Source organism: Pelobates fuscus, chromosome 8 (genome assembly GCF_036172605.1).
Source record: "Pelobates fuscus isolate aPelFus1 chromosome 8, aPelFus1.pri, whole genome shotgun sequence".
Taxonomy (NCBI): Eukaryota; Metazoa; Chordata; class Amphibia; order Anura; family Pelobatidae; genus Pelobates; species Pelobates fuscus.
Genome location: NC_086324.1, coordinates 155,790,137 through 155,817,508, shown reverse-complemented (window position 1 = coordinate 155,817,508; position 27,372 = coordinate 155,790,137). Strand labels below are relative to the sequence as shown.

General features: G+C 40.6%; 1 protein-coding gene across 3 annotated transcripts in view; it reads left to right on the top strand.

Annotated features, from left to right (window-relative positions):
* The window catches only part of CHTF18 (chromosome transmission fidelity factor 18), a 54,896-nt gene that overhangs the window by 7,051 nt on the left and 20,473 nt on the right, over positions 1–27,372 (top strand). For all 3 annotated transcript variants that reach the window (XM_063430461.1, XM_063430460.1, XM_063430462.1), the window contains 11 exons: positions 378–590; positions 7,123–7,220; positions 12,959–13,082; positions 14,191–14,333; positions 14,741–14,834; positions 16,445–16,543; positions 17,155–17,285; positions 17,464–17,629; positions 20,811–21,035; positions 21,486–21,635; positions 27,147–27,277. In XM_063430461.1, the coding sequence (XP_063286531.1) occupies positions 378–590; positions 7,123–7,220; positions 12,959–13,082; positions 14,191–14,333; positions 14,741–14,834; positions 16,445–16,543; positions 17,155–17,285; positions 17,464–17,629; positions 20,811–21,035; positions 21,486–21,635; positions 27,147–27,277 (1,574 nt within the window). The remainder of the gene's footprint in view (positions 1–377; positions 591–7,122; positions 7,221–12,958; positions 13,083–14,190; positions 14,334–14,740; positions 14,835–16,444; positions 16,544–17,154; positions 17,286–17,463; positions 17,630–20,810; positions 21,036–21,485; positions 21,636–27,146; positions 27,278–27,372) is intronic.

Below are 27,372 nucleotides of genomic sequence, written 5' to 3'. Positions count from 1 at the left end.
CCACCTCTGCACTTCTTGTTAATCTCTTTCTTGTAGGCTTTTCGTAGCTAAATTACTGGATTTTAAGAAACCCCTTATAGTTGCATCCATGTGTCTTAGAAAGCATGATATAAAAAATATTATGCACCAAAACCACATATCTCGGCTACACTCCTCTGATATGAAAGGAAGGAAGTGTTGAAACACCTAGCCAAAAGTACCACTCTGTATTTTTAAACTGATCCTCAGCATCTTTCCTTTCACATGCAACATGCCTGTGGGGGAGGGGAGTAATTTGAATGAAAGCCCATTCAATGGAATAGGAAATAATTGAGCATGTCTAAATCATTGGTCATCCTTTATTTGAATGTTTGATCTGTACCTTCGTTTTTGTGCAGTACACAAATCGCTGCCTCTTGAAATGGCTGAAACTATGGGACACTGTGGTATTTGGGAAGGAAAAGGTAGTAAAGCAACCCAAAGCTTCAACAGACCAACATACAAATTTCAAGTTCCAGAAAGAACAACAACAAAAGTGGAAAACCAAAGCTCAGATCACCGAGGAAATCCTAGAAGCAGAACTAGATCAACACAATCGGCCCAAAAATAAGGTAAAGGGAACTCTAGCAAAATACAGGCATATTGGCAACAAATGAGTTATTATGAGCATGAATTGAGGTGGTGGCTTCATATTTAACATTGACATCTCACTGCAAACAAATCTTCATTTATACAAAAACGGCACCATTACCAGGTCAGCCCTCAGTGCTGGGTGGCATGAGATGGCTGCCAACTTCGAAGCGCATTGATTGACCAATGACCCCTTAGTGCACCATCTCCCATCATTGGTAGCTAGAGTTACATTGTTAAATAGTCTGAATGGAGACATGCATCCAAGTTCAGCCTTGTGTTTAAAAAAGAAAAATAGGGACATGTCCCCCTGCTGCACTTTCATGTTAATGCTGAATTTAGCCCATCCTGGAATAGAACTGGCATGCACAGAACTTTATTAAGCTGCGGTGTATTCATGGGAACATTTTACGGCCATTTTACTGGTTTCTCTAATTTTCTACAAATGTGGAGAAGAAAAAAATAAAAAAGACAGGGCATGGATTGCAAATGGAGGGAGTCATGCTTTATTTATGACACTTTTAAGGTATGGTACAGGCAGAGCAATAAATCCCCTAAAATAATGTGCTTGTTTTTAAAAAATTAAAACAATTATAACTTCTCAGCAGTTCTAAAGATATTGTTTGTTGCCAATTTCAAGCCAGCTTCTGTGAAACTTATATTTGACGTCTGGCTATTTTCTGCACCACTTACAAAATGTTATATGCATTATTAAAATACACAACGCAGAAGATGGTCACTGTATGATGCTAAATAATGAGGAGATTTATCAAAGTGATCTTAAGATGTCTTCTTTTTTTGATCTGTAATCTGTTCATATTTTATTAAAGAGTATTAAAAATGGTCTAAAAGTGATTTCTTAAATTCTGTCCTTGTTTTGCCCCATTGTTTAGTTTTTCTGCAATTTATACCAGACTGATACTTCATTTGTTCGTTATGCTCTCTGTGGCCTGTGTTTGTGCCATAAACCTGCTGCTGTCAGTATTGCAATTAGTGTAAAAAAAGAAAGGAAAAAAAAAAAGAGAGAGAATTTCACTTTCTTTTTTTTTTTTTTTTTAATTCTTTATTTATTCCAGTGCAAGACATCACAAGCAATACATGCACAGTAATACAGAAAACGTAAACCTAAAGCGAGTATATTGATACCGTTACATGTAATAACAACAAGAGGAGTGAACGAGCATGAATTTCCAGGTCTCCCTGTCTTGTATCCCTATAAGCATGCCCAACTCCCGTTCACCTCATAGATCAAAAACCCCATAGGTGCTTGGATGTTCCGCCTGGTATTTTTTATTATTATATAAAACAGTAATCGGTTAACCGATGAGTAAGGTTGGCCGCACCTCCATCGCAAAATTGAGGAAAGAAGCAGCTCGACAGAGTTTAGCACACCAGCGTACTACCTTTCCTGTAGCATTAGCGTCACTCAAAAATAGTTCCGTTGCGTGCGGCTCAGCCGTAAGAAGAAAGACTAAGAGAAAAGAGAAGGATGAAAGGTAGTGCCCCGAGAGGTCGAGGCCTTAGAGAATGGGATAGAGAGGGGAGGGGGGGGGTATATGAGGAGTGAAGCCCCGCAAGAAGCCTCATGAGGGGCATGATGCCCGCTCACCACTATCTCATACAGGGTTAATTAGTTCTTCTCCCCGTAGGTCGTATCGAGTCCGCCTAAAAGGCCGCCTAACACAGAGGTCCCCTAGTAACATCCGGACGCCCCAATCAGTCCCTACCGTCTTAATCGCTTACAGTGCTATCTATCCAGGGGCCCCAAAGTTTGTCAAATTTCTTCGTTGTCCCCCTCACCCGAGCCGTCAACTTGTCCATCAGAAAGGTGTCTTTTATTTTTTGGATCACCGTCGCTATCGTAGGGGTCTCCCCCTGTAGCCATACCTGCGCCAGCGCTCTCCTGGCCGACAGATTTATCTTTTGGATAAGGGCCTGTTCCATTTTCGTCCAACCATCCATGGATCTAGACAGTAGGAACACCCACGGGTCTAGCCTCACCTCCCTGCCTAAAATTTCCCTCAGTAAAGTAGCTACTCGTTTCCAAAAGGCTTGCGCCTCCAGGCACTCCCACCACATGTGGATATACGTGCCCTTGTGTCCGCAACCTCTCCAACAGAGGTCCGTCGGGTTTTTGCCCATCCGGTGTAGCGTCACTGGGGTAGTGTACCACCTGAATAGCGTCTTATAGGATTGTTCCTGCAGCGAGACGCACACCGAAGATTTTGCCGCGGCCTCCCATATCTCTTGCCATTCTATTCCTTCCAATACCTCGTTAAGATCTGCCTCCCACCTATTTATGTATGTGATATCACCCCATTCTAGTGTACGTGTGCTCAAGTGGGAATACAAGCACGAGATCAGGCCCTTAGGGAATTGTTCCCTCTTACACATTTTTTTCAAAGAATGTTAATTGCATCGTTGCGGCCGCCTTGATCCTGAAACCCCGGGCAAAATCTCTGAGCTGCAAGTACCGGAAGTAATCAAAGGGACGCAAAGGAGCTCTGCTCTGCAGTGCATCAAATGTGATGAAGGTGCCGTTTTCAAAGAGGTCGCACAACCGCTGTAATCCTGAATTTTCTATACCCTTGAAATCTCGAGGGCACATGCCCGGTATGAACGTTTTATTTCGCAAAAATGGGGTCATGGGTGACGGTACAGAAGCCAGTCCGTATTTAAGTACTGCAGCGTCCCAGACCCTGAGGGAAGTGTGAATCGCTGCGCAATCCACTCGATCTGCTGGTCTATGTTCCTTAGGAATCCATATGAGAAATTGTGGCTTATCTGGGCCCATTATGGTGGATTCCAGATCCACCCACCTCCGCTCCCCTGGGGGGGAGTGCCACAGTGCAATCTGAGTCAATTGAGCCGCCACATAATAAAAATATAAGTTCGGGAGACCAAGGCCTCCCCTGTCCTTTGCCCTATACAGGACGTTGCGGGAAATCCTTTGCCTTTTATTCTGCCAGATAAACCTTCCTATGGCCTGTTGAAGCGGACCCAAGGTGGATTTACTCAAGTGGACCGGCAGAGCCTGGAACAAAAAAAGTATCCTAGGCAGCACATTCATTTTCACTGAATGCAATCTTCCGATCCACGAGATCGGCTTGTCTACCCATGTCTCCATGTCAGCTATCAACTGTCTAATCAGTGGGACATAATTTTGCCGATGGAGCTGAGAGGGGTCCGCTGTCAACCAAATGCCCAGGTATTTGATCTGGTCCTTCTCTATCCGTAGGTGATAGGTCCTCCCTATATACGCTGCGTCATCGTCCGTCATACCTAAGGGGATCGCGCTCGATTTATGCAGGTTAACCTTATATCCCGACACCTCCCCGTATGCTTCCAGCATCCTAGTCAGTGCCTCCATGGAGGCCTCCGGTTCTGTTAACGTCAACAAGACGTCATCTGCGAAACCCGAAACAACGTATTGCGTGTCTCCCACCGAGATACCCTTAACATCAGGAGCTTCTCGTATGGCTTGCATGAGGGGCTCCAGCGAGAGCACGAATAGCAGCGGTGAAAGAGGGCAACCCTGCCTCGTACCATTGCTCAGGTGGAACGGTTCGACTCGCGCTCCCGAAATTTGAATCTGTGCCCTAACGTTTGAGTACATAGCTTGAATAGTTGTAATAAACGGGTCCGGCACGCCAAAGTGTCGCAACACCTCAAATAAGTAAGGCCATTTCACTCTATCGAATGCCTTTTCGGCATTTAGGGACAACAGTAGTGTCGGGGTGCCCTTCGTGACCTGCCTCCCTATGAGATCTATATTGCGTCTTGTGTTCTCGAAAAGTTGTCTCCCAGGCACAAAGCCCACCTGATCCGGGTGAATCATACCCGTAAGGAGTGGGCCCAATCTGCCCGCAAGCACCTTTGCCAAGATCTTTGAGTCGTGGTTGATCAAGGAAATAGGGCGAAAGTTCTCCGGGACCGAGTCATCCCTTCCAGGTTTGGGCAATAGAACGATATTCGCCAAGGACATATCTCTATCAGGCGTCCCCCCCATCCATCAACTCATTAAACCAGGGTTCCAAGTGAGGTAGGAGTTCTTCCCGAAAGGTTTTATAGTAGCTCCCCGAAAAGCCGTCAGGTCCAGGTGCTTTGTTGCTTTTCAAGGCGGATATTGCCGCGTCTATCTCCTCTCCCGTGATAGGGCTTCCCAGTACATTCGAAACCGCTGCTTCTAGTTTAGGGAGTCGTAATCTAGATAGGAAATTCTGAATCCCTTCTAGTTCCCGGCCCGTGTCTGTGGCGCCTTCCGATGAGTGGTTATAAAGTTTAGCGTAAAAATCTGAGAACACTTTGGCTATGTCTGTGGGGTTCGTCTGGTAGATACCCGCTGCATTCTTGATCCTCGTAATGTGTGTGCTCCTTTGCCGTGGTCGCAGGGATATAGCTAGCAAGGTATCCATCTTGTTCGCTTTCTCATAGAAGGTGCGTTTGGCCCATATCATAGCCCTTGCGGTATCATCCAGAAGAGTTTCTCTAATCGAGATCCTTATGTTCTGCAATGATGTCAAATTGGCAGGTGTAGGGTCCGATTTGTGTCTGTTTTCCGCCGTTCTCAATGCTTCCAGTAATGTGGCCAATCGTTGAGATTTACGTCGCTTTTTCAACGTCGCTTCTCTGATCATTACACCCCTAATTGACAGTCTTATGGGCTGCCCACACCGTAGCCTTCGTAACTCCTGACTCCGCTTCCCTTTCAAAATAGTCCCTGAGTTCCGAACGAATAATCTCTACAATAGCTGGGTCTTGGAGTAGACACGTATTCAACCTCCACGACCAAGGGGACGCCGCGCTTAGCCTGTCTAGGGTAAGGGGGATATCTGCGTGATCCGACCAGGTTATGGACCCCACCCTGGACTCTGATACCCTGGGAACAGTTAGTGAGTTTACAAGAAATAGGTCTATCCTTGAATACGTGTCGTGCGGTGGCGAGTAAAACGTATAATCAGTATCGTCCGGATGTTGAGCCCTCCATATATCCAGCAAATCTGTGTGTTGCATAAAAGTGTGTAACAATTTATCTTGCCCTCCCCGTTTGTGCGATCTCGGAGCTCCCCTACAGGGTCCCCTGTCCATCGCTGGGGATGGTGCCGCGTTGAAATCCCCCCCTACGATAACCATACCATGTGGCAGCGAGTTGAACACACGGGTCATCTCTGTCCAGAATTCCCTGGACTGCTCGTTAGGGGCGTAGAGATTGAGGACATGGATAGTGTGAGAGTGTAAGGACCCTGATACTAAAACATAGCGTCCGCTCGGATCCGTACTGACCTTGCTAACCCTGATCGGGCATCTATGATGTATAAGAATAGCTACCCCGTTCCTCTTATTGAGTGCTCTGGCCTCAAACGAGGTCCGAAATGTATGATCTTTAAGGGCAAACTTAGCTGATTTTGGTAGGTGCGTCTCCTGCGGGAAGGCTATATCCGGGTTCATGCGCTTCAGTTCCCGAAACATGAGACGTCGCTTTTTGGGGGCATTTAGACCCTTAACATTAAGGGACATTAGTTTCACAGGCATAACTCGTCTTGTGGAATATCGCTATTGTGGAGCCTACCGACACGACCATCTGTGGCCAAGATACTGAGGGCGCTCCTCGATTTTCCCCCCCCAGAGGGGAGATATGATGGGTAAGGGCAGAGGGTAGAAGGAGAAGAAGGAAAAACAACATAACATTTTGTACAAAAGTCGCCTGGTCTTACCTAAAGCCAGGCGTATTCGGGGTATATGTCCCGTCATCCCCATAACTAAGAAAAAGCTCTGGGATGTTCGGGACATGGACCAGCCAATAATGGCACTACTTGAGTGCCAACTGAGGTTAAGTATAGGAAAAAAACACTGTAGACCCTGCATAACCCTAAACGGCAGGGAGGGCATACAAAACTGAGTAAATGAACCAGAGTATCTAAGAGAATTTCACTTTCTAATGAGCAAATTTTGTATGGAGCAAGTTTCTGTGAATTCTTACCTTTTTGAAACGTTCATATGAGACTCTCTGTAGTTTATCAGAAATTTAAGGCAGAAGTTAACAAGCACAGAACAAGTTCAATGGATTTTCTGCAATTTTCAGTCCTCTGTGTAGATATGTTGGCTTACAAAACAAATGCCAAAATTAAAGTGGCTTGGAAAAAGAGAGTTTAAAACGGATCCCTTTTTTCAAAAAGGTTAAAACAGACTGGAAGATTGATAGGCCTCGAATCAATGCAAAAGAAGCACAAAATTAAAAATGTTAAGGTGCAAACTGTTGATCTCTCGGATTAATCTCCCCAGTGAGTTCTAAGTGGAAAGGAAGGGTCCTTGTCTGATGGGGAATTCAGTTCTAAGGACAAGAGAATGGTTGGTGTATTATCATGTGTTCTAAATTTTCCCGTTGTGCACCAACTTCTGATGTTTTTAGGAAATCTTGAATTTCTGTATCGTCTGAAAATCGCAATTTTACATGGTTGCATTAACTTGTTTTCCCTTTTTTTTTTTTTCTCTCTCTCTCCTCTCCCTCCCTAGATTGCATTGTTGTCTGGCCCTCCTGGACTTGGAAAAACAACTTTGGCACATGTGATTGCAAGACATGCTGGTTACAATGTGGTGGAAATGAATGCCAGGTCAGAGCAATACAAAATATTTTTTTTCACCATATAAGGGAGTTCTTATTGCAACGGCAAAAACCTGATTTGAACTTTATGAAACGACACACCATATTTAACCCCTTCAGGACGGAGTCAATAGTGCACGTTCTGATCAAAACAAAACGTAAACAAAAACTGGAATTTGCGCTATGTGTCTGTTCACCCGTAGTTCCCCTCTTTCAAATTATATGCACCCACACTTATTATATATCATTTTGTTCAGGAGAAACAGGGCTTTAATCTATCATTAACTATTCATATATGGAACATCATTTATTATGAATAAAAGTAAAAAAAATGTGAGAAAATAAGATTTTTTTTTAAATTTGCATTTCCGTCTGACATTTTAACTGTGAATGTCATAATACTGTTAGGTTTTACTGCAAAAAAAATGCACATATTTGTAATCAGCGATGTCTCACGAGTACAACAGTACCCCCCATTAACAGGTTTTATGTTGTTTTGGAAAGTTACAGGGTCAAATATAGAACATTACATTTTCAAATTGAAATTTGCCAGATTGGTAATGTTACCTTTGCGACGGTGTGGTAGCCCAGGAATGAGAATTACCCCCATAATGGCATACCATTTGAAAAAGTAGACAAGCCAAGGTATTGAAAGTGGGGTATGTTTAGTCTTTTTTAGTAGCCACTTAGTCACAAACACTGGCCAAAGTTAGCGTTCATATTTGTTTTTGTGTGAAAAAAGCAAAAAACGAATATTTGGCCAGTGTTTGTGACTAAGTGGCTACTAAGAAAGACTGGACATACCCCACTTGCAATACCTCGGGTTGTCTACTTTTGCAAATGGTATGCCATCATGGGGGTAATTCTCATTCCTGGGCTACCATACGCTCTCAAAGGCAACATAACCAATCTGGCAAATTTCAATGTGAAAAAAATGAAATGCAAGCCTTATATGTGACTCTCTAACGTTCCAAAACACCATAAAACCTGTACATGGGGGGTACTGTTATTCTCGGGAGACTTCACTAAACACAAATATTAGTGTTTTAAAACAGTAAAACATATTACAACAATAATATAGACCATAAAAGTGCAGTTCGCTTGTAAAAAATGCAAAAAACTTCACTTTTACTTAAAATATCATCGTTGTAATACAATTTACCAGTTTGAAACACGAATATTTGAGTTCAGCGAAGTCTCCCGGGTAAAACAGTACCCCCTATGTACAGGTTTTATGGTGTCTTGGAGAGTTACAGGGTCAAATATAGTGCTTGCAAATTAAATTCTCTGCACTTTCTCCCTGTGTTGTCATGCATGTCAATCAAATTTTAATTAATCAAATCACATAATTACGTTAAAAGATTATTTAAATATACATGTAGAATTTTAATATATATGCATTTATAGGTATTTAAATTCTACGTGTATACTGATGTAATCTTTTATGTAATTATATGTATTTATCTATATATATATATTTGCGGTTATTTGCATTTTATATATAGATAGATATATATAGAATGTCATTCTAAGTGTATTTTGTTACCGATATATATATATATATATTAATAACAAAATACAGTTAGAATGAAATTACATATGCATATATAATTTATATTAAATTTTGTTTCAATATTTTATTTATTTATTTTATTATTTAATTTATTTATTATTTTAATTATACGTATTTATATATAATATATATATGTACATCTATTATATATATAATATATATACATATTATATATATGTAATGTCATTCTAAGTGTATTTTAATATTAATATATATACTTATATTAATATTAAAATACACTCTGTATGACGTTACATATATATAATATGTATATATATTATATATATAATAGATGTACATATTATATATATATATAAAAATGCATTTATTTTATTTTTACACATGTCTAATTATTTTTTTTAATTCTTCCCACCAGCAGGGGGACTGTCTGATATTTCAAACAGTCCCCCTGCTGGCATATCCACAGCCAGCTATAGGGGGCCATGTGATCGCTCTTTGAGAGTGATCACATGGCCCCCGGGGGCCTCATTTGCCGTGGGAGGGCTGCCTGGGCTGTGAGGCAGTCCTCCCGAAGCGGATCGCGGCGGAGGTAAGTATAACTTACCTCCTGGGGCTGCAAGCCGTTACGGCGTGCTATGCCGTCATAACGGCGTTAAAGCCCACTTAACCCGTGACGGCATAGCACGCCGTAACGGCGTTAAGGGGTTAATTGCAGGGTCTTTTCAAAAATAAACTTTGTTCAGCTTGCCTTTGTTTATTAACCCCTTAAGACCGCAGCCAAATGTACAAGTTGTGAACCAAAAAAAATGTAAACAAACCACAGATTTTGACTATATGTCTGTTCAACAATAATTGACCTCTTTCATATTAAAACAGGGCTTTCATTTAACATCAAATATTTAGGTATGGAACATAACGTAATATGAATAAAATATAAAAAAATGAGAGAAAATATGATTTTTTAAAATTTTCTTAGTTCTATGGGACATTCTAACTGTGAATGTCATAATACTGTTTGCTTTTACTGCAATAAAATACACATATTTGTATTCAGCGATGTCTCACGTGTAAAACAGTACCCCCTATGTACAGGTTTTATGGTGTTTTGGGAAGTTACAGGGTCAAATATAGCTTGTTACACTTTTCACTTTTTTCACATTGAAATTTGCCGGTTTGGTTACGTTGCCTTTGAGACTGTATGGTAGCCCAGGAATGAAAATTACCCCCATGATGGCATACCATTTGCAAAAGTAGACAACCCAAGGTATTGCAAATGGGGTATGTCCAGTCTTTTTTAGTAGCCACTTGGTCACAGACACTAGCCAAAGTTAACGTTAATATTTGTGTGTGTGTGTGAAAAATGCAAAAAACTAATTTGAAAGCCAATTTTGGCCAGTGTTTGTGACTAAGTGGCTACTAAAAAAGACTGAACATACCCCATTTGCAATACCTTGGGTTGTCTACTTTTGCAAATGGTATGCCATTATGGAGGTAATTCTTATTTCTGGGCTACTATACGGTCTCAAAGACAACGTAACCAATCTGGCGAATTTCATTGTGAAAAAACTGAAACGCAAGCCTTAAATTTGACTCTGTAACTTTTGAAAACACCATAAAACCTGTACATGAGGGGTACTGTTATACTCAGGAGACTTTGCTGAACACAAATATTTGTGTTTCAAAACAGTAAAAAGTATGACAGCAAAAATATCGTCAGTGTAAGTGCCGTTTGTGTGCGAAAAATGCAATAAATTTCACTTTCCCTGACGATATCATTGTTGTAATAAATTTTACGGTTTTGAAACACAAATATTTGTATTCAGCGATGTCTCCCGAGTAAAACAGTACCCCCCATGTACAGGTTTTATAGTGTCTTGGAAAGTTATAGGGTTAAATATAGTGCTAGCAAATTAAATTCCCTATACTTTCGGCCTGGGTTGTTAGGCAGGTCCTGCAAATTGTAATTAATAAAAGGACCTAATTATGTAAAATTATTACATAAATATATATGTAAAATTATTATATATACACGTGTGTGTGTGTGTGTGTGTGTGTATATATATATGTATATAATTTTTTTACTATTTTTATTTATATATAGGTATACATATAGTGATGTATACGTATATACTTGGGTATATACATATATATTATTTTGTTCTACGTGTATTTTGATATCTATATCTATATATATACAGTTAGAACGAAATTACACACATATATATGTTTAATTATTTTTTTTTTATTTTTTTTACGTATTTACATATTTTTTATTATTTTATATATATATATATATATATATATATATATATATATAATTATGTATATATTTAATCAATATCCTTCTACGTGTATTTTGATATTAATATATATATATAATTATATATATAAATATTAAAATACACTTAGTGTATGTGTAAATGTGTGCATATATATATATATATATATATATATATATATATATATATATATATATTAATGATGTAAGTATTTTATTTTTAACTTTAATTTTTTTTTTTTTTAACAGGGGTTAATAGGGGAGGAGAGGGGCAGAGACAGTGTCAGCCAGTGATTTTACATCACTGGCTGACACACAGGATCAGTGATCACAGTGACTGGCTGTCACTGTGATCACCTCCTGCAGATCGCGGTAATTGGCCACAGGGGGAGTGCCTGGGTGGCCAGGCATGCCCCCCACCGCGATCTGCAGGGGGATCCTGCCTGCAGTTACTATGGGTCAGCCAATAGGCTGACACATAGTAACTCTGATCGCAGTGACAGGCTGTCACTGCGATCAGATCGCAGGGAGAGGCTGTCTCTGCATTCAGATCGCAGAGACAGCCTCTCCCTGCGATCATAGCCTGCAGATCGCGGTCACTGACCGCAGGGGGACTGCCTGGGGGGCCAGGCATGTCCCCCGACCGCGATCTGCAGAGTGAAAATGCGGCCGGCTCCATGTGTCAGCCAATTTTAAAATCGGCTGACACATGGTAAATACCGATCGCAGTGACAGCCTGTCACTGCGATCGGAAGCTGCAGACCGCGGTCCCCAGGCACAGGGGGGCTGCCTGGGGGGCCAGGCATGCCCCCCGACCGCGATCTGCAGCGGCCATGTTCCGCCGGCCACGTGGGGGGTAAGACCGCCCAGGACGTACCATGCCGTCCTGCGGCGTTTAGAGCCGCCCAAATAAGGACGGCATGGTACGTCCTGCGGTCTTAAAGGACCACTCTAGGCACCCAGACCACTTCAGCTTAATGAAGTGGTCTGGGTGCCAGGTCCTTCTAGGGTTAACCCATTTTTTCATAAACATAGCAGTTTCAGAGAAACTGCTATGTTTGTGAATGGGTTAAGCCTTCCCCTATTTCCTCTAGTGGCTGTCTCACTGACAGCCGCTAGAGGCGCTTGCGTGATTCTCACTGTGAAAATCACAGTGAGAGCACGTAAGCGTCCATAGGAAAGCATTGTAAATGCTTTCCTATGTGACCGGCTGAATGCGCGCGCAGCTCTTGCCGCGCGTGCGCATTCAGCCGACGGGGAGGAGAAGAGGAGGATCGGAGGAGGAGAGCTCTCCGCCCACCGCTGGAAAAAGGTACGTTTTTACCCCTTTCCCCTTTCCAGAGCCGGGCGGGAGGGGGTCCCTGAGGGTGGGGGCACCCTCAGGGCACTCTAGTGCCAGGAAAACGAGTATGTTTTCCTGGCACTAGAGTGGTCCTTTAACCCCTTAAGGACCAAACTTCTGCAATAAAAGGGAATCATGACGTGTCAGACATGTCATGTGTCCTTAAGGGGTTAAGGGGTTAAAGTTCTGCATCTTTAACTTGTGTCAGAAGCACGTAAACGTTGTCTAAAGTCAAACAAATATATGAACCAAGTATTAACTTTGTTTTTTTTTTTTTTTTGTTTGTCTGTTACTGAATGTCCCGCAATTTATTTGAGCCAACCAGCAATTTATGGGGTTCTATGCAATTTATATTTATACAGATTTTTCTGAACACACTAGTGCAATCTGTCAGTAGCAAAGCAGCAAGATTTTAAAGTTTCTTGCAAAAAAAAAGAGAGGAGTACATTTAAGGCTACATACAAACATTTAATTACTGTTTCGTACATAGAAGTATGTTTAGCTGTTCATTGAGTGAGTTATCTGCTTAATATGAATGTTTATGCATTTTCCCCATAATCTTTTTTTTTTTTTTTTTTTTTTTTTACTTCTCAGTGACGATCGCAGCCCTGAAGTATTTAAAACCCGAATAGAAGCAGCAACCAAGATGAAATCTGTTTTGGGAGTCAATGAAAGACCAAACTGTCTGATCATAGATGAAATCGATGGTGCTCCAACGGTAAGATTAAGGGAGGAATTACAAATGATCCAATAAATTGCATCAACGTTGTTCTTCGGTATGGCAGACTTTTTACATTTCCTAATTACTCAATGTGTAGTAGCTCTACCGATTGGTATTTATAATCCTATTTTTGTTTCTCTTGCCTACATACCACTAGTGAATAAGCTTCAGACGGCGACGGATTGTCTGTGCTGTTAGTCAAGTTTTGATTTGTAGGATTTTTTTATTTTATTTTTATTTATTATTATTATTATATTTGGTAACTATGAATGCTGCAGTGCTGTTAAATTGCGACCTAGAGTGTACCTATTTTACTTGTCAGTCATCTTTCTCAGGCATGCTTGGCATCCCAGCAGAACATGGCGTACAACAAAAATATGGCTCTTTCGTTGTTTGACAATGAATACAGAATTTCAAGTGCCAGAAAACTTAGCACTTCTGTGTTTGTCATGGAAGGGAGTCCCTTTTAAAGATGTTGTTACCTGAAAAAGATTTACATTTAATCAATAAATTGATTTACTGTAAAGCTTTCAGGTGATGCAGCATTTTGTATCTTTATAAATTATTCTCATCCCCGTTCCTGTTTTACTCTTCTCTGTATACTTTCTCATCCACACTGCCTGGCCCAAAGGAAAGACCGTGAGCCAAGATGGATGTAGGATAAAAATGTGTGGATTTCATGCACTAAATGTGTTTCAGTATCATTTTTTTCAGCTTCTAACCGTTTAAAAAAGTTTTTTAGTTCTGTTTTTTTTTTATTTATTTTTTTACTGCTGTCATGCTAATTTTTGTTTTCTCAAACTGATACCTGTTTTCTACACCTGTTATAAAGCATGCATAACAATGCTTTTATAATTATATACAAAATGAAAGGGGAAGCGTATAACAAAGTCTAAAAAAGTCAACTAAACTAAGCCATTAAAACTGCCAACTTTTAGTTTTATCAGCAACTTCCGAACTTAGAGTTTTTGTGATTTTTTTTATTTTTTACAAAACTGCTCTATATCAATTATTATACTCTGAATGACAGTCAGAAACTAGTTTGGCCATTATGTACTGAACTTTAGTTATTTTTTTTTTTTTATAATCTTTCCCAATCTGTTAGGTTTCCATCAATATGCTGCTGAGTTTAGTCAACTGGAAAGATGGCAAGGACACAGAGTCTGGTAGCGAGCTCACCATGGGAAAGAAGAAAAAGAAGGATGGGGGTCTTCTACTGAGGCCCATTATTTGCATCTGCAATGACCAGTGAGTAGTTGGAATGGCATAAAGTGATGGATTCACCTACACAGTGCTAATCTTTCGAAACACATACTTACCCTGTGTGCAAACTTCAATCCCTGTGGGGTTCTTGCATGGACTGTAATGTCCAGCCACATTATAACAATCTAAAACATTGCTTGTGCATAACTTTAAATCCTTATCTTTTATCTAAAATGAATTAGGTTTTTAGTATGTGAATGTAAACAAATTGCATATTTTAGTAGCAAATAGCTGATCGAAGTGTGAAGAAAATGAAAGCTGTCAACATATTACACGCTACAGGACTCTCAGGTTGTTAAAAAGACAAGTGTGTGATGAAAAAAAAAAGTGCACATTGTAAGATTGTCTTGCGGCTTTGAGTGACCCTTCTCTCCCCTTCTTTCTTAATGCAGGTATGTCCTATCGTTACGGCAACTGAGGCAGCAAGCTTTCATGTTACATTTTCCTCAAACTCTCCCCTCCAGGCTTGTACAAAGATTATATGAGGTAAAGTGGCTGTCCTACAGAAACCACAGGTTTCTTTCTCTAAAAAATCAGTACAAATTCCATCAAGAGGCACGGGGGAGGTATTCAGTTATTCACTTAATTGTGCGTTTCCAAACAGTGTGCATCATTTAGGCATTAATTGTTGATTTCTTCACCCTCCTCCTCATTTCGCAGTTTACCAAAACCCCATCTAGTAAAAAAAACCTTTAATGGTAAGTTAAAATCTGTGTCCCAAAAACTTGTATATTGAAACATGGTGAAAAGGAACTAATATGAGGTTTATTTCATTTACAAATTGTCATAAAAAAAGGTAGTAATCTCTCTAAATGTAAAAAGCCTTTTCTCTCTCCCTATATATTTGCTTGCTTATCCAATGAGTACAGGATTTGGGTGACCTCTTGAGAATTTATTTAATTATTGCTTGCCTCTCATACTAGCTTTAATCATGTAGAGAGGAGACTTTGCCTATAGTAGATATAGGCACAAACAAGAACAGTCCTGAGCTAAATTGTTATGGATCTTTACCCTACATGTGAAACTGTGCATCCCCAGACTAGCCTGTCAGCTAGATACTCCTGATAGACCTATAGGACTCAGTCCGTAAGGTGTCTACATCTGAATTGCTCTTTTGACTTAAAGAGGCTATATAAAACTAAAAACCAAACAAAATTGTAAAATAGAGAAACAGAGAATGAATAAAACCTTAATTGCTCAGTGAGTTTTCTCTTTGGAACATCTCTAGCAAGTCTCGGCCACATTTCTTCTTTTTTAATCCCCAAAGAAATTTTGTAACAAAGACAACCACATTAACACTCCTCATCCCGTTATTTCTGGGATTTATCGGGCAAGTCGATACGAGCACTTCTTGTTCAATGAACAGCTGTACTATGATGACATATTGACACAGTCACGTCTCGCTGAGCTTGTATTGTATCTAGGTTACGTGGCAGCACTGGGAGGTTCGCTCTAATTAGCCATTTTGGCTGTAAATGTTTGGCTGTGTATGTTGATCCTGTATTCTGTTAATTCACACCTGGTGCCAAGCAGCTGTTCAATTCTAACTTGGCAGAAACTCTGTGCCACTTAACGCTCAACTGCCAGAAACGCTGTTGGGAAAACAAATCCCACCTGGGCAAAAAAAATTGTGTGCTGTTATCAGATTTTAGCCTTTTTGGTATTGGAATACACACCGTGAAGTTTAGCTAGCAGTTTATATTGTCGTTTTTTTTTTTTTGTTTGTTTTTTTATTATATCATCCCTCCTTTGCCATACTAAAATTATTTTCATTTTATTTTGATATTTTGGAGCAGTAAATGTGAGAAGTCTGCATAATCGTGCTCATTTTATTGCGGTTTCTTTAATTAAAAAGCAGTGCCCTCTGTGAGTGCAATAAACTGACACGAGAAAGGACCCACACCTCGTCCCAAGATTATTGCTTTTATATATTTTACTGTGTGCATTTAAAAACAAATCTATTCAGAATCCTGTGTTAATGCTGCCGTGTGTTTTTTTTTTTTTTTGGTTATATGGACGTTAGACCTAGCTCGTTTATTGGGGTAGAGAATTATGTTGTATAACTTCTATCAACGGTTATTCTTGCTTGTTTATAGATTACCATCAAGCAGGATATGAAGGCTGATACAGGAGCTCTCATGGCATTGTGTGAGAAAACAGAGAACGATATCCGATCCTGTATAAATACACTGCAAGTATGTATTCTTCAATGTATCGGTTATTCAGTTATGTCAGTTAATGGAAAACTTAAACATACTTATAACTTTTTTTGTCCTGGTTTTTATCGATGGAAGTATTTATGTAGCGGCGGGCTCCCTCCCTTTAGGTTTATAGGAAAGGAATACATCAAACTCCTGTTTAGGAGCCATCACTCTTAATTCCCCAGTCTTTGTGACTAGTCGAGTGGTGGGAATCCTCAGTTTGCCAACAATGATGATCGGGAGAACATCATTTTAGCAAGTTTCCTGATGCTAGTATTCACATCTGCCTCAGAACTAAGCAACTGCAAAAACGTAGGGAAGGAAAGTCTTGGTGGAATGTACAGTTAACAAAATGATGGATACTATGCAGCTTATATCAATATCACTGTCCTATCAGATGGGATGAGCTAACCTGTTGGTAAATGCTGCCACGATGAACCGGGAAATGGCTCTTTCTGTCATCTATTTATTCCGATCGTGTGTGAGTGTATGTATGTAAGCAACTCCTAAAATTATCTGCGTACAAAAATTTGTCCGTAATAGTTTTGGGAAATCAGGGAATGTTATGTTTATCTCATTAGACTTTGCCTCTTTTTGTCTTTCAGTTTCTGCATGGGCGAGGTAAGAAAGAACTTAACATGAGAACTGTTCAAACTATGAATATAGGCCTCAAGGATCAGAATAAGGGCCTGTTCTCTGTGTGGCAGGAGATTTTCCAGCTCCCCAAAACTCAGAGGTGAGATTCCTCTATTACTAAAGAGATTATACTGCCCAACTTTTCCTACAATTATGTCTTGCTCTTCTCAAAAACATTTAGTGTGTGTGTATATGATTAGAAAGTTCTAACTTGTGAGTTATATAATATTTTCTCCTTTTTGACCCTCTCTCTGACTCGCCTTTTATATTGTTTAAAGGAAACGGATCGGTCAGGCTGTCTTGCCCTCTGACTTACAGCAGTTTCTGGGAACCTACAGTGACCCAGTCAACCAAAACAGAACACCTCTCAGTGCCATTGCTCAAAGGTTTCATCATATTCTGCACCTGAGCACCTCTACTGGGGAATATGAGAAGCTAACTATGGTATGTGGAAATATTGGGATTATTTGTTGTACATGTCTTTTATCCGGTGCACATTCGTACTTGCTGTCACCAAATAATGGTGCAAGTGTATTTGGTTGCAAGCTGTAGGTAAAATGAAAGTTGCTCAAAAGTGATTGTTTAATCACTCAATTTCCGAAATTGCAATGCCATATGTTATCATTCTACGTATAGTGGTCCATGTATTGATAACTATTATTGCTTGCAAGATGAGTTTATTGGAAAAATAGTAACTACTCTGTCCTGTGTTTAGTAACTACTCTGTCCTGTAGATTACAAATTCAAGGAGCATAGTGAGTGCTTGAGCAACATTTCTATGTAATGTAATTCAGAATTCAGAATGCAAACTCACCTGGCTGTGAATTGGATCATGATTACCCTTAAATCAATTCCAGTCTAATGTTCTCGCTTCTGCTTTTTAAAATAGACATTGGGTGGTCTGTTAAGGATTTTGTGTTTTTGTTTGGGTTTTTTTGTGCTTTGGTTGATTTGAACAAATCCTGTGCATTCTTCTCGGATCATGTCCAATAGTTTTCAGTACTGATACACTCATACTGATCATACTCACATAAGATAACTACTTTAGCTTAAACAATAACATTTATTTACAAACAATGGCACCACAATATGCCTTATATCTGTTTATGGCTAAACTAGAACAGAAATTAATTTAAGCACAAAACTACAAACCTTTTATTAACTACCGCTACATTGATGCTCTATAAAGTAATTTCGTGACTCTTTTAAATTCTTTATTTTTATTGTGCATACGTGAACAAGTCGGCCTGCACCGTCACAATAACGGGCGCAAGACCATGCATAAAACACAATGAAACAGGTTACATACGGTATTAGTCTTCATGAGTTGTCATTGGTTTCATTTTGCTGCTTCAGCACATTTTTATATTTAAAGGTATTACTGCTTATCTTGTATGAAACGGCGTTTATGCTAGGCATAGTTATGAGAAACAAAACAGAATAGAAAAACGCAAATGTTTAAGTGTAATATAGGCATAGCTTAGGATTACAATTTGCTTCTTTTGGTGTTTGTCTAGCTTAGTCAAGTAAAGTGTTTGCAGGCTTAATCAGCGTAATCAGGTTAAGTGTTTGTAGGCTTTAGTCGCGTTAGTGTTTGGTCTCTAATGCGTCGTTTGGACTGAACGGTTGATTTCTAGCTTGGTCTGCCTCGGGTGCCACCTTTAAGTGTGTGGAGGTTCGTGAGGTTGATCTGCTTCGGTCCCCTAAGCAGGTCGGAGGTCTACACGTTTAGTTATAGGGGTGTTTGTCAGGGCTGGTGTGCAGTAGTATCGTCTGTGGTAGTATGCGTCTGCCTGGTGCTGTGTCATGTGATGTGGTTGTGAGTTACACTACCTACTGGTTGCGCTGCATTATTGACAGGTGAATTAGGGTGTATGTGGGTCTGTGGGTTCCGACTGTTGTTTCTGTGTGTGTAGGTCTGGAGCAGCATTTCAAGTGTCCATCATAGAGTTCAGAGATAGTGTCCAGTGTTAGCCGATGCCTCGGCTTGGGAGTGGGCTTAGATGGCTGCAGTAGATCCGGTGGCAGAGTTCCAGTAAGCCCTCCTCGGGGCCCTGGATCATCCTGGGGGTCTGCTTCAGTGGATCGCGGTGTCGGGTGCTTCTGACGAGGGTCGCGATCTTTTCCGTGTAGGGGCTGCCGAGGGTTCCCGTGTGGAGTCTCCCTCTGTGCCCTCGGGTGCTCCACGCCTGTGGTTGATGTTTGGGGTAAAGGCTTCTAGATGTCTCCGGCTTGAATGGGCTCGCATGGTCCGTGCGTCATGGGTACTCGGGGGGAACCCCCTCTTTTCCCGCCTTTGGTCTCTCCGCTCGTGTTCCCTTGCCGGAGCTTGTAGCCGCTTAGGGTGTGTTGTTGGCTTGTTTTGGTGACTTGTGAAGTCTGTGAGTTGGCTCTGCCGCCTGGGTAGCCCCGCATATCGTGGTGAGTTGCTCTTTGTGTATCCATGTGGCTGCGTGCTATCCGCCATCTTGGAATGCTTCCACTGGGCTGTGTTCTGCTGCTGGGTTCGTGTGTGGGCTCGACAGTTATCTATTGTCTGCGGTGGTCGCCCGTGGGTACCGGGATAACCCCCACCGGTCCAGGGGGGGGGGACAGCCGGACGCCGTTCGGAGACCCGGGGGAGCGGCCGTCTCTCCCTGGCTCAAGCTCAAATAGGCCCCAGGCCCCAATCGGGTTACTCCAGTGCCGTACCGGTTCGTGTGTGGTATCGCCGTGTGCCCCTTCATCTTGTGGACAGTTTGGGAGTCAGTTTGGGTCGGTGGCTGCTGGTGGCACGGAGTTGGCTCCGAATTTCTGGCCCAGATCCCAGAGCTCAGACGACACACGTCTGATCTGTTCAGCGGTCAGGCTCCGCCCCCCTTCGTGACTCTTTTAACTCTTTCCATCGATAAAATGTAAATTGGGGCTTTTTGCTACACTTTTGTTTTTAAATTAGTTCTTTGCACTTTTTCATTGAGCTGCTATATATTTTTTACACTACAGCTATATGTTAATGTATGGGTATGTGGGTACAACACACAGACTTCTGGATTAGTATTTGCCCGTTACCCGTCTCTCTCCTCTTTAACTTGCGATCACTTCCCAAAAGCTCGGCGCTATGAATTTGTTAGTCCAATAAAAACGGTATTAAAAGAAACTGCAATGCTTCCTTAATTTTGCAGTAAACTGAACGGCACACTTAAGCACACAAAAGCAGAAGTATTCACCAAGTGGTCCCAACAATACAGGACACATGCACCCTGCAACACTGAATTACAATTGTTCCACATGGAATTCATTCAGCTATAACTGGGAACACTCTGTTTCAACCCTGATCTGTATTTGTCAAAAGCCTGGTCCATGTAGAAATATTTCCTATCTGCCAATGGTTTGGCTGGGTAAACCTTTAATAGAAGCTCTGAAATTCACCAGTACGGAGTTAATATGTATTGTAATTCCTTTTTGAAACAGTCTTGGTACGGCTAGCATGTTCTGTAAAGTATACGATCGTATTGATCTAATGTCTTCCTATAGTGTGCCACTGCACATTGTTTGGGTGTGTTGTTTTTTTTTTTTTTTGTTTTTTTTTGCAGGTTTTATAATGATTATTTAGCTGACATTCTTTCCTTTCCGTTCTTGTTTTCAGGGATTATATGACAACTTTCTGAATATGAAGGTGAAAGAGTCCAACTTCCATACAGTTTGCGTGGCTCTGGATTGGCTAGGGTTTACAGACATTGTGAACACGACTATAATGCATCGGCAGAACTTTCAGCTCATGCGATACCTCCCTTTCCTCCCTGTTGCGTTCCATCTCTTCTTTGCAGCTTCACATATCCCACGCATAGCTTACCCCAACAGCCACTACGAGGTATGCTCTAATAATTGCTTGTCTTACATATCACAAAACGGTTTACTGGGCAATGTCAGAAAAAAAAACCCAGTCATCTTGCATACAGAAAATACAGATGGAGATAAGTGGAAATTAAATAGCTCCTATCCTCAAATTAGCTTGATCTTCTAAGTTTGATCTCTCAATTACATCTTTAATACAATGTGATGTCTGTTGAGTGATGTTTTCATTTTGAGAATTGAATAAAATGAGTGATGTCATGCAGCAAGAGAAGTGCTTGGCGAAACAAAGAGGTGGTGGAATTTGGTGGTAGAGTGGCATAAAAAGTGCGATGGTGAAATGAAGAGGGCCATAAAAACATCTCAAATTAAAATGTACAATTTATATTGCTGTAGTTAGAAAAGGTTCTTTCTAATCCGTCCGTATACTTTTTGTTTTAATCAAATTGTCTTTTTGTTTCACCACTAGGCCCAGTCAAGGCTGAATCAGATGCAGAATCTCCTAATGGCAATGATTTCAGAAATTTCTCCTGGTATCCGTGCACGTGTTGGACTCCAAACATTGGTTCTGGACGCCCTGTGTCTTCTCCTGGATGTAATTTCTCCAAAGCTGAGGCCGGTATGTAATCAATAGGCCATTTAATAAAAAAAAAAATGTCTAATATACTTGTAATAAGGAGCCAATTGTGTTTATTTTTATTTTTTTGTGTTTTTTTTTTCGTTATTAGTTTAATATGTCAACATAATACAAATTATTAATTTCTATATACCGTATATACTCGAGTATAAGCCGAGTTTTTCAGCACATTTTTTGTGCTGAAAAACCCCAACTCGGCTTATACTCGAGTCAATAGTCTGTATTATGGCAATTTGCATTGCCATAATACAGACAGGGGCTGTGGGGGCTGTGAGAGAGCGTTACTTACCTCTCCTGCAGCTCCTGTCAGCTCTCTCCTCCTCCGCACCGTCCGTTCAGCACCTCGGTCAGCTCCCAGTGTAAATCTCGCGAGAGCCGCGGCTCTCGCGAGATTTACACTGTGAGCTGACAGAAGAGCTGAACGGACCGGCGGAGGAGGAGAGAGCTGACAGGAGCTGCAGGAAAGGTAAGTAACATCTCTCTGCAGCCCCCACAGCCCCCTCCTACACAGTGCCCATCCACTGGACCACCAGGGAAGGAGCCCCCCTCCCTGGCCAGCTAGCAAGCAGGGAGGGGGGACGAAACAAAAATAAATTAATAATAAAATAATAATAAAAAAAAATAACATTACAAATAATAAATAATAATAATAAAATATGAAAATAATTAAAAAAAATAAGTAAATAAAAAAAATAATGAAAAAAATATATTAAAATAATGTAAAAAAATAATAAAATTGCCCACACACCCCCCCAAGGCTCTGCAACACACACATACACACACACACATACACACACACACATACACACACACACATACACACACACACACACTGCACTCATACACACACACTGCACTCATACACACACTGCATTCATGCACACACTGCATTCATGCACACACTGCATTCATGCACACACTGCATTCATGCACACACACACTGCATTCATGCACACACACACTGCATTCATGCACACACACACTGCATTCATGCACACACACACTGCATTCATGCACACACTGCATTCATGCACATACACACTGCACTCATACACACACACACACACTGCATTCATACACACTGCATTCATACACACTGCACTCACACACACACACTGCATTCATACACACAGCATTCATACACACAGCATTCATACACACACTGCATTCATACACACACTGCACTCATACACACACTGCACTCATACACACACTGCACTCATACACACACTGCACTCATACACACTGCACTCATACACACTGCACTCATACACACTGCACTCATACACACTGCACTCATACATACTGCACTCATACACACACACACTGCATTCATACACACACTGCATTCATATACACACACACTGCACTCATATACACACACTGCATTCATACACACACTGCATTCATACACACACTGCATTCATACACACACACTGCACTCATACACACACACTGCACTCATACACACACACGCTGCATTCATACACACGCTGCACTCATACACACACTGCATTCATACACACACACTGCATTCACACACACACACTGCATTCATTATATACACACACTGGAAATAAATATTCAATAAATATATTTTTTTTAGGATCTAATTTTATTTAGAAATTTACCAGTAGCTGCTGCATTTCCCACCCTAGTCTTATACTCGAGTCAATAAGTTTTCCCATTTTTTGGGGGTAAAATTAGGGGCCTCGGCTTATATTCGGGTCGGCTTATACTCGAGTATATACGGTAAACAAAATTATGTCCCATCATTGTAGAGAATTGATATACACTTTTTAGATTAGTACTGTTTTTATGGGCCTAGTTCTGGGAGTTTTATGGTGTGCTATGATGTTTGGTCAGCTACTCACTCTTCGTTCCTGCAATGGGAAACACGTGGTTTCAAATCAATAAGTGAACAGAGGGATCTTAACAAAGTTACCTCTGCTAATCTCACCATATGATCTAGCACAATTTTTTTTTTACCGCATTAGTTTAAATACTGATGCTTTAAGCACAAGATTGTTTTCCATCAAGACTTCATTTAACAAACCACCTGTCACTGTAGGCATTGTTGGCTCTTTCTATAAGTTTTCAATCTAAAAGAGATGAAAGAGATGAGAAACAATGTCGAAGACTGTGTAGTAAACACAAGGATGCTGATAAGTGTTGTAAGTGTTCGAGGTCCTTTGAATTAGTAGAGGGGATGAGTTGGGGACTATTATAGAGATGAAAGATAAAGCAGGTATGTAGAGGCCTTTGTAAATCAGGATGGGAAATTAGTCAAAGGTAGTTTAGAGGTTAAAAAAAAAGGTTTTAAAATAATCATTATTAAAGGGAACACTGTTCTTGATAAGAGTAACTCTTGCCAAAAATAATGAAAAAAATTGACAGCTAAAACATACCTCAGGTCCAGTGTTGAAAACACCATTCAGCTGGCCGGCCACCCATTGCCCACATTAATCTGATTATAAACGCCAGCACTGTGCGGGTATGCCGGCACTGGCCCCGCCTCCTTGGCTGAGATCATCAGAATTGATTGCTTTGGATGTGTCCCTAGGCAGTAATGCAAAAACCTTTTTTAACCTTTTCAGTGTTTACATTGAAAAGCCTGCAGGGATATGCTATGCTCACCAGAACTACTACATTAAGGTGTAGTTGTTCTCGTGCTTTTAGTGTCCCTTTAAGCTTCAGATAACAGTGGAATATCCATAGAAACAGCTGGAGACATGAAAGGGGTCAAAATCAGGAAAGAAAAGGTAGATTTGGTTGTCCTCATCATGTTGGGAATAGAACATCTAATGTGGGGGGGGGGGGAGTTTGAGTGAGTGGTTTAGGATGTTTGATATTTTTTTTTTTTCCTCAATACAAAGGTGGGGTCATTAACATTTCTTGTTTTTACACCTCCTGTAAAAATACTAACACAACATTTTTTTTTTTTTTTTATTGGATTTTTCAGTAATCATGTCACAGTATAGTACAGATATCAAATGACCAGCACCATCCGTTTCTAACAAAACATTTCTGACTGCGATTCTGTACATTTTAATGTTAGACAACTGGGGTAAAAAATAAAAATATTATTATCCAACTTTCTTCTTTAACCCCTTAAGGACACATGACATGTCATGATTTCCTTTTATTCCAGAAGTTTGGTCCTTAAGGGGTTAAAGACTCCCCATACAAACTTAAATACATATCATTAAACCCATCGCTCCTTGATCTCTCATTGCTGTAATTGTCCTTACAAGGTCAACTTGTTCCCATGTGGATGGAGGTTATTTTTCTTATGTTCTTTATTTAGACCTGTAAGCCCTGGGCTCACGTTCTTTTTAATTTAAATCTTGACTGAAGTTAACGAAAAGCAATTTAATCTTGTCTCCGGGTGAGCCAAAGGGCCTGTTCAATTAGCCTGATAACTCACAATTCTTTTAAAAGCTTGGAGACCTAGACTATATAATTCGACATGCAGTTAGTAACCTTTTCCTTCTTACCGGTTACTCTGGAAATATGTGGGTCTTTCAGGGACCGTTCTCAACCCATATATGGCCTGAATATGCGATCCACTCCGAGATCAATGCAGAATGTTTTCACACTTCTTTGTTGTTCTCTGTGTGATCTAATTAGTCCGATTTCTGGCGTGTGCACGTGGCTTGCTGGGTAAAGGCAGAGTGATATTATAAGAAATTGCACAGTTAGATTTATGCGATTTTTAAAATAACCTTTTGTGAGCGTGTGCTGGTAATTGCACTTAGCTTAAAATGTTCTTATATCTGTCCTACCTTCTTAACACAGATTCCGACCACATTATAGCACCATTACCTACTTCGTTTAACGTAATGTGAAACCTTACCATACCACTCTTTATCTTAAAGCATCTCTCCCTTCCATTCTCCACAATTTTTGTAATGGCAGCAAATGAAAACCTCATCTTTCCTACAACAAAGTATAGAGAATACATGCACTTGCTCTAAATGCATAGCGAATAATAATGTAATATATTTGTGTGTGTTAGTCCACCCATTGTACAGCGCTGCAGAATTTGTTGGCGTTATGTAAATAATAAATGAACTCAAGGTAATACCACGTGTCCTGTTCCGTGATTTTTTTTGTCTATTTCACTTCTTCAGCATAAGAATTCTAAATACTTCAGGGCAGAACTCATGTGGTGCTCCTCAGCACAAGTCTAACCTTGCTCAAATTGTCCTGGCCAGCCGTATCCACTCATTGATAAGAGAAGTGTTAATGGAGCATGTTTTGGAAGCAGACCTATGATATGAGTGATCGGACACATTGATGTATGCCCTTTACCTGCATGAGCGTATCACGGCCGAGATCAATACGTTTCCTTGAAGAAAATTTTTCCCAGCTATTCTTTGATCGATGTTTGGAAGCAGTGCCTTTTGTCTGCTCACTTTCCTGGATGAATAATTGATGGTAGATAAGTGTTTGTAAACAGGAAATCTATACCTTTCCACTGCATCTCCCTAGCTGGACATATCACCTTTTAACTCTTCCCCGTCCCGGCAGATTGACGCTTTTAGTATACAGTGTTCTATAGAAGTGTTGTACATAACCTATGGCTTACCTCTAGGAGGGACAGTCTACTACTATGTTGCCTGCTTGGTAGGCAATGTTGGCTAGAAGGATCTTTTACTTGGAGTAAGATATTGACTGCAAATGATGGATGTACAGACTGGTACATTTCAGATAAGGCAAATTTCTGGTAAAATAAAGTTTTATAGCAAAACTCCAGATGATGGGTACAATGCAAAGGGGCAGTTACAATTAATTGTGCTGGTTGTTTAGGTTTTGAGGTTTTTTTTTTTTTGAGGAGTGGGAGTTTATTTTTTTTAATCTGCTAAATAATTACTCCAATTCCCACATAGTCATTCTGTACCCCCTTTAACTACTGCATATTAGATAAGTTCAGCAGTTCAGGGCCTGACGAGGCCCAAGGAAGGCCAAAACAATCGTCCAGGCTTGCTGTATCTCTCGTGCAAAGCAAATGTGCCAGCATTTTGGTCCTGAACTGCCGTTATGGGTGGGATCAGTCTGATATGCCCTGTAATAACACAAGTAAGCAGAAACTTGAGACCTGTGCGGGGATTTACTGAAGGAAAACTTAGTTTCTCTAAGCTTTTGTCCGAGTTCTCCTTTTCTTCAAATTCAGTAGTGCTATAGAAAGATGAGACTCCTCATGATTGGTTGACATCTTCCAGAGCCTGAACCTTCAAATGGATGTCTTGGTTTGGTGTGTTGTATAGGCTTTTTTGGCCAGTAACAAGTTACGGAGCCTTCTATTTATAGACTATATAGGCATTCTCATTCTGTTATCTCATCTTGCCTCCATTGACTTGAGAAATGTCTTATAGCAAATGTGTAAAGAATAAGTGGATTTTCTGTACATTGAATGTGCCTATTACAGGTCCCCCTCGCTAACTTTTCCTGCATGAATGACCTCTCAACTTAAGTGTCGTTTTCTTGTAGGTGAATACGCAGCTGTACAGCCTGAAAGAGAAGCAACAGCTGGCCGAGCTAATTAACACGATGCTGGCGTATAACTTGACGTACCACCAGGAGCGTACCATGGATGGGCAGTACATCTACAAACTGGATCCGTGAGTAGAACACCACGTAACCAGAGGTCACAGTACAGTTTCTATAGGCATTTCTGATTCACACAGCCACAAAAAATTATTGCGTCTAATGAAGT